The sequence below is a fragment of the Fistularia commersonii genome, chromosome 30 (assembly GCF_037954325.1).
Source record: "Fistularia commersonii isolate RoL2024-O1a breed Wild chromosome 30, RoL_Fcom_v1.0, whole genome shotgun sequence".
Classification (NCBI taxonomy): Eukaryota; Metazoa; Chordata; class Actinopteri; order Syngnathiformes; family Fistulariidae; genus Fistularia; species Fistularia commersonii.
Window position 1 is genome coordinate 7,910,390 of NC_141313.1, and position 12,338 is coordinate 7,922,727.

Here is a 12,338-nt window from a genome sequence, read left to right on the forward strand (position 1 = left end):
AGCGGGGCAGGTGGATTCATTGCAGGTCAGTTGTATCATAGATTATTAGTTCATACATAGCGAAGTAAGTGTGCGCGGCCTAAATATTTTAACTAGCCGTTCGCTACGCGCACAGATCTCAAGCTGCCTCCCGTTAAATAAAAGCCCAGTAAATCCCTGCTGGCTGTCGAGCAGCCGATGATTCTGCCCTTCATAAAGCCCATGCAGCCTTTCAACCAGGCTGTATCCTCTCCTCCTCCTCCTCCTCCTCCTCCTCTCATCCTCTCCCTCCCTCGTTTCCTCTCCTCCTCCACATCCACTGCTCCCTCTTGCGCGCACGGTGAGCAGCAGCATCAGCATCAGCAGCGGCGGCGGCGGCGGCGGCAGCGGTGGCGGCGTTGGCGTGGGCTCCAGCTCCAGGGCTCCTCTGACGCACCATCGGAGATGAGCATCCCGGTCCTGAGGGCTGTCAAGTCCCCGGACACCCCCCTCCGACCCGGACCTCTCCGGCGCACCTACTCTCCTCGCTTGTAGTTGGCTCCGCGGCAGCCTCATCGCTCGCCGGCTTCAGCCTCCGTGCCGCTGCGCCCGGCAGGGATGCCCGCATCTGCGTCTCCGAGCTGGGGATCGACTTCGGACGCGAACAACTATCAGGAAGAGTGATCGATCCCTGTCCGCCAACCTGCGGTGGTCTTATTTTGCGCCCGGAGGTGGTGGTGGTGGTGGTGGTGGAGGAGGAGGCGGGGGGGTCCGGGGGTAGCAGGGAGAGGGGGGGGGGCGACGAGGGGGGGCATCCTCCTTGTTGCTCCTGAGATAAGTGGTGCGATTTAAAGGTGAAAAGGGGGGGTTGCAGGGGCTTGTTTTGACAGGAGCTCGCCTGGATGACGGAGACAGAGAGGCAGCAGAGGTAGCTCCCCCCCCCCCACACACACCCCCCCTCCACCCCCACCCCCCTCCACCACCACCACCACCACCTCGCTTTCTCCACCACGCGAATCTTTGGAATATTCTTACAGCGGTGCTTTTGTGGAGACATCCCCCCCTCCCCCTCCCCGGATCGCAGCAATAATCCACGGCGCCGGCTCTCCCCGCTGCGGGGGCTGCTGCGGCTCCCGCTGCCCGCTCCGCTCGGACGCGCAGGCTGCGGCTTCCTGGGCGGGCGGGCGGGCGTCCGATCACGCCGGACCGGCGCCGGAGCCGAGATGTCCGAACAGTGACAGCGCGGCGGGATCGCGTCTGGTTCACCGGTAGCATGGCCCCGGCCCGGAGGGACTGCGGCGGCCGGGAGATGTTCCTCCCGACGGGATGCCTGCTGCTCGCCGCGCTGCTGCCGCTCCTCCAGCCGGCGGCGGCCAAAGTGTGCAACGACCGCACCAAGCACGGACAGGACAACAGCTGGTTCGCGCGGGACGGGGAGAATTTGCCCATCATGGTGCTCATGCCCATGAACGAATCGGCGCTGATGAGCAGCATCAGTCAGGGCATCGAACCCGCGGTCCAGCTGGCCATCCAGCACATGCGCGAATCCAGGAAGTACTCCTTCTCACTCATCACCAAAATCTATGACACCGAGGTAAGAACGCTGCGTCCCTCCGTCCAAAGCTGCCGTCGCTGCTGGCGCTTCGCTTCGAAATAGTTGTGTGTGTGTGTGTTGGGGGGGGGGGGGTTTGCGCACGCATGTCAGTGTCACGCTCGTCAACCCGCAGCGCACCGCTCGGTGCGCGCAAATGGGCGATGCGCGCTTTTTTTTTCTCGTTCGTTTTAGTTTGGGCATCTGCGCAGTTTTTTTGCGTCGTCGGAGCGCAAAAACGCGACCGCTGTGGCTTCTCGTTATCTATTTTTTTTAATTTTTTTTTTTTTTGAATGACATCACCCCCTTCCATCCTCCCTATGCGCTTCGGCTCACGGGCCATTGCGTGTTCTGCCGGGCCGCTTGGCGACGGATTGGAAACGCGACGCCGCGCCGTGACACTTTGTCAATCGTCTCGTCACGGGACCCGGTTGTCGCGTCCCGAAGGTTTTCGGTCACGAATCCCCCCCCCTTCTTCTCTCACTAACTATTTTCGGGGCTTGTTTGCATCGCGCCTGAAGATGGCGTAATTGGATCCCCCATCTCTCCCTGCCGCGTCTCACCTCCCAAAACTCCCATCTGTCCCTCCTGTAGTAAAAAAAAAAAAAAAATATGACAACAACAAATCAGCTGGTGTGCTCTGGCTTTTGCACCCTCTCGCTTTCGGAAGTACACTTTCATGCAAATGCCTGCGGAGGTTCTCAGTCATCCAGGTCATGTTGAATTCTAGTCGAAATCGTCTTGTCGTGGCAGCTGGACTTGAATTTCTTCACTTGAAGACGTTTAAACCCTCATCCCAGAGGGTTCTGCGGTTCTGCAAAGGCACACTTCTGGATAAATGATGTTGCGTACTAGAGTTGCCATGACAACGCAAAGGAAATTGACAGGCCACTGTGATTGCTCCACTTTGACACAAAACGGTTGAATGACACAGTTTTAACACCCCGGATTAATGTTTTTTTTTTTTTTTTTTTTTTTTTGGCATCAGCTGTTATGTCTTAACCGCACTGTAAATCATTCCTGTCGGTATTTTTTGCGTGTCCGTCCAGCCATTATTCAGCAGACTGTAGATGCACAGGTGCTTGTGTGGGCCGGAGTACATAAATCTGTGTTGACAGAGGTAAGCCCTCCATGGCAGTGTGCGTGCACTTCGACCATGGGATTAATATGCTCTTATGAGAAGCTATGATTTTTTTTTCCCTTTTTTTTACCCTGTCTATTCCCCGGGAGGGAAAGATGAGCTGGGAGTTAGAGGTCAGTGGGCCAACCTGACATCCGGTCACCAGGAGCGTCTGCTCGCGATGCTCTCTGTCTAAGACTGGCAATCGATGGGAACTAATGAGAAAGGGGATATTTGATTTGAGAACAACCACCTCAGTTATGCTGAGGTAGATACGGTTAGGTTTGATTTTCAAAGTGACAGAAGCGCTAAGGTGCAGTTGAGAGAAAAAAAAGAAAAGTGATCGCAGTTGCATCAATAGTTTTACAGTGCATTTTTTTCATTGAAGTGAATGAGTGAATAATTAAATCAAAATGCAGCATTGAATATTTTTAAATAGCCGTGTCACACATGTCCTTCACAATCAAAGATCAACCTAAGACATTTAGGGAAATATTTTTTCTGCACACGTGACCCCAGTGGGCCCACAAGAGGAGCGGGACCAACCACTTGACCACTTTCATCCTCAGAATGTTTTAAAAGTCAAGCGCAGAGCAGAACCCGTGAACGCCAACGAGGGAGAGCTGGGCTTCAGCTTGAAAGTGCAATTACACGATATTACTGCATTCAGATATATTTACAGACAGCAATAAAGAAACAGATGATTTAGCAGGAAAAACATGATTCCAATAACATCTTGAGATATGAGAAAGTGTTGTTTGATAAGGCCCCTGAAAATGTTGCGTCTCAGTACTCATAACATTTGCAGTGGACGGGACCTTTTTGAGTTATTGCTGCGGTGTTGACTATATTGCTTTTGGAGTCGCTGACATGCTTACGAGAGCAAAAATGTGAAGTCGCGCGGTTTAGAAAACATGTGTTTCTTGTCATACAATCGTTTTACTTGTGCATGGATAAGAATTCCGAGCACACACACACACACACTCTCGTAGATACCAAATGTCAGAAAGCAATACATGCTTCAGTGCCTTGGATGCAGCCAGCTGCAGGCCAAGTGTGTACTTGTGCTGTGTTTGTACACATGTGTGTGCATGTGTGGGCACTGGGATTTAGCATGGCAGATGTAAGTAATCAGTCCCTGAACAGAGGCTCTTTATCCCTTTATCCCCTGTCGGTGAAGCTATGGGTTGACTGAGCAGGTCCAGTGCATCCCATGGTGCCGTGGAGCAGTGAGGTGGTGATGATGATGGGGATGCCGAGGCCTCGGGGGGCCGCCTCCCCCCCTCCGCTTAAGAGCCGAGGCCGAGCCGTTAGATTGAGACGGCTAGATAATTGCCGTTGTCCCGATGCGAGATGCCCGCCGATCCGCCGAAAGGCGCAGGAGAACGAAGCCTCCGCGGACGACAATCCATTTCTCCTTCGAAAAACCCCGAATCGTCGCAGGTAGAAAAAGAGCGCCGTGGATTATATCAACTGGGAGGCTTAGCGCTGGAGCTGGATCTGGTCCTCCAGTGCAGCCCGAGTTGTGTGAGTGTGGGTTTTAGTGTAACCGAGGACTGATACTGTAGCTCGGCAGGCTTAGAGGATCAAAGCTTTGAAGAGGAAAGGAAGCATTGGAAGAGGATGGAAGGCAGACTTTGGGCAGTGAGAGCGTTCGAGGCTAAGCTATGCTAGTTCACCAGCTTAAAGGATGTGTGACAGCCCTGGGAGAAGAGCCACTCTTGGAAAGATCGCTTATTATCAATATGTATGAAATAGTTATTAGCATTTTGAAAAACCGTAGTTTTCAGTAGTATTCATTTCAAAACCTGATTAATCGACTTGTGTACTATAGTAAATGTAAACCTCCTGTTATTTTGCCAAACACTATGAGGTTATAGAGTTTTGAAATACCGGTAATGATATATTTGAATGCATTTATTTTAAGATTAGCTCTGCCCTGATCTTTTCCTTTTTTTCTACCGGCAACCTCAGCCATCTGTTTTTAAGCATCTGCAGATACTTATACTCCTGCAAATTAGAAAACATGCCTGTGAGTGGCACAGCAGCGCAGTAGTTTACACTTCCGCCTCACAGCAAGAAAGTCCCAGGTTCAATTCCGACAGGGGAGCCTTTCTGTGCCTGTGTCTGCTCTCCACGTTCTGCAGGAAGTTCATTCCAGAGCCTAAATTGTCCAGACGAATGAATAGTTGAATGTCTGTCTATGTGTGACGCGTGAATAAGAAATATAATTACCTGGTGTCCGGTTCAGGGTGAATAGGGTCTCTCTCCCAATGACAGCTGGGATAGGCTCCCGCCCCCTGTGAGTGCAGGGTAAGCCGTATAGGGAACGAATGAATAAAGAAAATGCATGTGTCCAATTTATCGCCATCTCTTGAGATCCACTTTTCATTTTGAGTTCACTCTGCCCTAATCTTTATTCTACCTAACCTCCTATTGTTCTCTTACATAGGGACTTTTTGTGCCTGTAAGTATTTGCAGAAACAAATAACACACAACACCAACGGGAGTACAAACAAGGCTAGCGATTGTAGCAAGCTACGACACTGGTAAAAAAAGAAAATGCAATTTGCATTTCCCTCCCTGCACCCAAACAGGAAAATCTTGGGACAATCTAACGCCTTGACAGTTTGATGAAAGTCTACACTGAAATAAATCCTCATTAGATACTTGGATGCACCATATAGGGATGTTTATATTACAAAAGTGCTTCACGTTCAAAGACTGTACTTAGTTATTTAGATCCAGCTGATCTCAGAAAAGCTCAAGTTGCAAGAGGCTGAAAAGATAATGATCGACACTCTGGTCTATTCTATAATGCATACTAACAGAGAACCGCAGTATTTTTAAACAAATGACAGCAATTAAAACGCCTCCTAGCCCAGGAAACTAACACACGATTCTAATGATTTGCCTCATGCTGATATAAATTGTCGAATTGGCTCGCAGTTCAGTAAAGTTGACCCTGGTCAGTTAAGACTCCTGGGTCAGCACTGAGCCTGATCTGAGGGATCAGATCCAGAGATCCCGAACCGCAAATAAAAATCCTAAATACAAACAAAACATACGAGGCACAAAACACTGTATTCACACACACACACATCACACACACTCATCTTGGAAAACCATGACAGCTCGTTACTCCCATGAACAGTTAGCGCGGTGCAATTCAGACTGTTCATTTTGAGAAAGTCACCATCTGTCACGACTTGATAATTCAGAGTTCAAGGGAAATAATAGAAACAAAAACAAAAAGGTTCTTTGAATTTTATTAATTATATGACTTGGGTCAGAACAAATAAAAATCATACGATGTTAGTTAACGTGTAGGTGTTACTCATACAAGTAGTCTGATTCAAAACATTACAGAAGGAAAAGGAAACGTTGTTTCTTCAGCAAAAATTACCTAAACAATCAAAAGTAAACCTACTTATTGCGTAGTACAGTTGTCCTTGGTGTTTTACCGTCATTTCGGAGGTGACAGTTGATCACTATCTCAGTAGAATTTAAGAATCGAGGCCAAGTCAACTCTTTTGTATGCAGTTTAATCTCTAAAAAAAGAGTCAAGACAGTTTTTAGCTTTGTGACAATGTATTTTTCAGCTGATCCAAGAGTTGTTTTTCTCAACAGTTACATTAGCTCCAGGGACAGGAGATTTGAAAAATAAAAAAAAAAAGTCAAAATCACTACTTTTGGAGATATATGTTTCCAGCGGGCAGACAGAGCATAAAAAAAATTGCAGTAAAATGGGAACAGTCAAGTATCTATTAACTCTCAACTCATGCACACAATAGAGTAAATAACTTTGGTTGCCACTCGCAAGGTGACCCGTGGAACAAGTAGTGCCTCCATCCCTTCAAAATGCACACATCTCCCGCCTAACCTCCGCCTCTGGGCAGAAAACTTCAGCCTGCTTCGGTGTAGGGATTCTCTCCCCGACATGTTTTTGGTAGTCCGAGAGGAAACGCGTGTATTTTTGAAATGTTTAATCAATCCGAGCACAAAGATGCGCAGTCTGTCTAAGGAGTTGCAGACCTTGCACGCGTGCAGCAGCGATGGATGCGATATATGCAGATGGGTATTTATAGTATCAGACTGTCCATCCATGTAATACCGAGCGCCTCCTGAGGCCCCGTTGGCGCAAGCTACACGTATGTGTCCCCTGCTCCGAGGACTCGATGCGACATGTCACATTTGCGCGCACGTTGGCGAGCCTGAAAGCGTTGCGCGCTACGCTCGTTCGCAGGGGAAGGGGCTTCCCCTTGAGCGCGTGTAAGACATTCTGTCATTTTGTCCTAAGAAGTTCATTTTTTTTCCCCTTGGAGAGGCATTAACAATATGGAGGTCGGGGTTGGCGCTGGTTATGGGTTGCTGGCTGTTTTGGCTCCGCTTTTTATGTTTGCTATTTGTTCATGGTTTTACTTACATAACTTAGAAGAAAATAAAAAACATTTGGATCAAAAGGCTAGTTTTTGGTTGGTTCTTACTTATTGTTGGTAAATGACTGCACATTACTTTAGAGGACCTGATTATTTTGTCAAATATTTGTATTTTCCTAGAGATAGAGATATCATCTTTTCTCATTTTAATGTAGTCAGGAGAATTCTCACACAGTTTTTGCAGCCTGGCAACCAACAGGACACGGAGATGCGAGGAAGCTAACGGCATGGAGACGTCAGCAGCCGGTTTAAAAATAATTCCGTTTGGATTCAAAGATTATACTGGTAATGGCGGTTGCGTGAGAAGAACTGTTATGTAAGCGCTGCAGCTCAGACGACCGTGGAACGACCACAGCGTCAGACATCAAGCGCTACTGAGAAAGGAATAGAGAGACGGACAAATGGAGCCTTTCATCCAGCACATCGCCTGGTCAAATGTTAGAAAGTTCATCTGAGTTCTCCACTGAATTAAAAGAACATGATGTTATGGTGATTAAGACAACATATGGATTCGCTCATAGATGTATAAAAGTTAGCTCACACAGCTACAGCCCGTACGCTTTAACTCACTTCCCGGTAAAACCATCTCACATGGGCCGGGGAAGCCAGCACCTCTGCACGTCTCAAATGTAAGGACTAACATTATCTAAACATCCGACATCTATTCAACAGTGTGGCCGTGACCCAGGGCTCATTGAGAAGAAAAAAAAGATTGCGCATCACTGCATCTCGCAGAGCGAATATTCAGGCAGAGCGGCCCGTGACAGCCCCACTACTCTCGGAGAATACAGAAAGTGCTGAGTGTGGCTGTATCCACTGACCCGACACAGATAGTGGGGATCAATGTGCAGCAGCCCTTCTCATAGAACCAACAGGATCTCAAGGGAAACTCCGAGAGAGGCAGGAGAGAAAGAGATGGAGATCCCAAAATAGGATTATATCATCCTTTTTAGCAGGCAGCGGAAATGGCCAACCTCTTAATTCTTATTGGGCAGTAATGTAATGCCATTTGCGAATGTTTCTCCGAGGCTATGCACTTTAATGGCCACGTGGCGGGAGAAAAAAAAAAAGCAATTACGGCTAGTAATGAGATGCGCAGTCGGTGTCTCTCAAGATTTATGTTTATCGTCCGTGTTTTTATTATTTTTAATGTTTCTCTCGTTTCTTGGTTTCATGCGAAATGGCAGCCAGGGGTCACAATTTAGTAAAAGCTACGAAATCTACTATTTCCGAGTGCTAATTGCTGACCTTTTTGTTCGAGACGAGCATCCAGCGACCCGGAGGCTCCCGAGGAGGAAAGACCGCAATACGCAAAGTTTCTCAATGAAGCAGGCTTTATTGCAGCAGGCGTAGCACATGAGAAAGCGCCATCGACAGCGCATGGACACAGTCCCACTTGCATTCTGCGTGTGCGTCATGCAAATGCGCCTCTGCTTGCACAGCCTGTCGCTATACTTCATACAGACGACCCCCCCCCTCCACACACACACTCACTAAAGAGCCGCGCTCCCTCATAAGGCCGCGGCTGTTTTCAATTGGCACCCCTGCAGCAGCGCCTGAGGTCAGGACAATGCGGTCAGTTGGGAAGTGTCACTTGGTTCCAGTATAAAAAAAAAAGAATAATGGCGTTGCAAAAAGACCAGATTGCTTTCATTACCTTTTTTTTTTCTCCTTGTGTCACTATGAGGCCCAGTCAGATGCTCCGCCTGAATTCTAATCCATCGCTTTTATTTTTTTCCAACACAAGCTTTCACTTTTTTTTCGCTTCTTGTGCATCTCTGCAAATCAGCACTCACGTTATCCATCAAATTATTTGAAAAGCACGTGGCTATGAAGTTTTAAAGGAATATTTATTTGCAATCTGACATGGCATCCTTAGCATCACGAGAGCTGTTTCGGGGTTTCTGGAGAACATTATCACCGTAGGTCAGCGGTGCATCCGAGCTGAGATGACAACATGGATTATTATTGTTATTATTCTACAGCAACAAAAAAGCCTCATATGCTCATAGGTACCATACACCCTAATCTTTCATGCATTCATTCATTCCTTATCCACACCGCCCATCTTGCACTCCGGAGCCCGGGTAAGAGGAGGTGTTCACCCCGGATTATCGCCAGTCTATCCCAGGGCCACATGTAGAGCCATACAACTATTCACCGTCCCTTTCACACATCAGTGTCTCCAATGCACACTTTTGGACTGTGGGAGGAAACCAGAGAACTCGTAGGAAACCCCCGCAGACACATGCTAAACATAGAGATTCCACACAGAAGGGTCTCTTATTGAAATCTACCATTTCCCATGCATAGTTAGCATGAAAGCTGATCAAACATAAGAAACTGACATGTAGGCTCCTGGGCTTTGTTTATTTTCCCCCGCATCAGATTGTACAGTAGTTGTCCATGTTAACCGCCAACGACCTTTTGACCGTCCCCCTGGGTTCACACCTGAGGATGACGATCCCTTAGGCTTGAGCAGGGATGTGACACAAATCACGGTCTGCTGCCTTTCTGGTGCAGTAATCCATAACAACCAAAGAGCATCCTTTTTATTTTTTTGCTAAATATGTTAATAACCTCCGGCTTTATTGGTATTCAGAGCACAAGAATTTAAATGGTTAGTTCAAGTGTGACAAAAACAAATTAGCCTTCTGGCTTTCTGTACAGAGCACCTTACATTTGCTGGGAGTAGATTACATTACATGATGTTTCACCGAATCTCATTGTTTGTGCGCATATGTTGCTAATTTGATAGATAGAGGTAGAGGTCGCCGTGTTATCTCTGGTCCGCGCGGCCACCCCTCGGGCCCCGGTGTGCTGATCAAGTCAAGGGCTAAATGTATGAGAAAGGAAACGGCGGAATTCAATTTCAAAAAGCACCTTAAGCCAAGTCCCGTCGGTTGCTTGCGAAGCAGTTGAAATGTTCATTTGAGCATGAATGCTACCGGAAGGTAGGAAAGGGATGGGGAAATAGTCTGTATGCCGGGTGTGTGGGTGGAGGTACTTATGTGAAAATCCCAGTGGCTCTTATAATTTTCCAAGATGGACCCAATCACCTCTCATGGTATCCTCACTGTGTAATTGGATAGCAGTTTACATGTTTTTGTATTCTGCAAGGCATGCCTGAGTGAAAACACCAGGATGGAGGGGTTTTCGGTATGGGTGTGCTTCTTCTCCTCCGCTTATGACAGGTGAGCTCCACCTCTGTGGTTTCACTTTTCTGCAGAAGCACTGTATCCCAACGGTATTTGAACCTTTTGCTTTGAATCTAAAACTTTGTCCACCCTACCTTAGATGACCGAATGTCCTGGTTTTTCAGAGACTGCTCCAGTATCAAGCGTTCTTTGTCACTTATATTTTCTTCCATGATTTTATAATGTCCTGTTCCTCTTAGTATCATCTTGCAATATAAAGGCACCAGCAAGGCCTCGCACCGCAGAGTTCCTATCTGATTTTCACCCTCAATACTTGCATTGAAGAATTATTGATTTATTATCTCCAATCGTTTTGTTGGAAATTATCTAAATGTTTGGACACCATCGCTGGTGGCCACCAGGGCGGCAAGTTCTGGTTCAGGGTTACAGGCAGAAGAGTGACGTGCACACAACTGGAATAACCTATAAATTTGAGCAACGTGCTTAACGCGACAACTAGTCAGATATCAGAGTAACCTGAGCTTGCGATGTAAATTGTAAGCAGGCTGCTTGTTCGGACCATTGTCTTTCCTCTGAAGTATATTTTCTTTTCTAAATATTTTTTTTGGATATCTTTTGAAATAAATCCAGGACAAGGTTGTCCAGTTCAACTACGATGGCCATCTTGTGTTTACAAATATGACCTCTGGGAATGCCCAACACTCCCCGCAGCTACAGGCCAGCGGGATTTGACACAAGAAAAAGATTTGTGAGTTTGTCAGATTTGTCTGTTTGCCAGGCGAGCTCAGTGACACATCATGCAAAATGTGGCCTGACTTTAGTTTGTTATATTATTCTTATATTATTATGGACCAAATAGAGGAAGGACCTTAAAGGACAGCTGCTGGTTACATCCCAATAATATATAAATTGATTAGTTTCAGCATTATTGCAGGTTTCTCTGCATCAATTGCGGTGCTCATTCACAATCATTGATACCGTATTTTTTGGACTATAAGCCGCTACTTTTTTCCTAGGTTTTGAACCATGCGCCGTATACAAAAGTGCGGCTATTCTATGGATTTTTCTTCCATCGTTAGGGGGCGGAAGTAGAATCCCAAATAAGATAAGATGTATAAATCAATGCAAAGAAGAATAGCAGAAAGAGCAAATAAAAAGCAGATAGAACACGCACGACAAATTACTAACTGGTACTTATTTTAAAATCCTCGCCCCTTCATCATGGAAACCACAAGAAGAAGCTTGTATGATGCTAGTTATAAGTTGAAGGCCATCGAGCTTGCTATCCACGAAGAAAACCACGCTGCGCCACGCAAGCTTAGCGTCAATGAAGCTATGGTGCCACGTTGGAAGCGGCAGCGGGAAGAGCTCATGCAATGCCAAAAGTCGAAAAAAGCTTTCAGAGGACATAAAAGCAGGTGGTCTGAACTTGAAAATGTCCTGGAGGACATTTCTTTTCAACATATATACCTGCGGCTTATAGCCTGGCGTGGCTTGTATATATTTTTTTTAACTTTTTTTTTTTTTTTAATAGAGCGGATGCGGCTTATTTACAGGTGCGCTCTATAGTCCAGAAAATGTGGTCTATGCAACATGTTTGGAATCCATGATACTTATCACCTTCATCTTCGGTATTCTGTTAATTGCTTCTTTGAGACTCTAAGGTGGGGGGGGCGGACATCTTGACCTGTTTGTAACTGGATAGATGCGTCAACATGAGAGGGAGTCAAAGGGCTGTACACACATGCACGCGCACACGCTCCTGGCTGCATTGCCAGGCGTGCCAGCTCATCAGGAGGAATTGATGAAACTCCAACTTTTTCCACCACACTTGTCTGTTTGCGGTCATAAAAGTGAGTTGTTCTGCAGTTAAACCGCACCTGAGTGAGCAAGGAGGATCTCCGTTCAGCCGCTCACCAGCGCACGCTCCACCTCCGGGATTGACTTTGCAGTGTTTGTGATGTCACAAATCAGGCCTCGTAAAGAGAGGCTCGTAAAGCCCGCTTTTTTTCCAACGGGAAAGTGCAAATTTACACTTTCATCCTTGAATGTGAAAACAGCCCCCTAAACCC

At 47.0% G+C, this 12,338-nt stretch overlaps 1 protein-coding gene across 1 annotated transcript in view; it reads left to right on the forward strand.

The window, feature by feature from the left end:
* The first annotated feature begins 747 nt into the window (after positions 1-747).
* The window catches only part of gabbr2 (gamma-aminobutyric acid (GABA) B receptor, 2), a 203,711-nt gene continuing 192,120 nt past the window's right edge, over positions 748-12,338 (forward strand). The window contains exon 1 of the mRNA XM_086177580.1: positions 748-1,552. Within this exon, the coding sequence (XP_086033706.1) occupies positions 1,232-1,552 (321 nt within the window). The 5' untranslated portion in view covers positions 748-1,231. The remainder of the gene's footprint in view (positions 1,553-12,338) is intronic.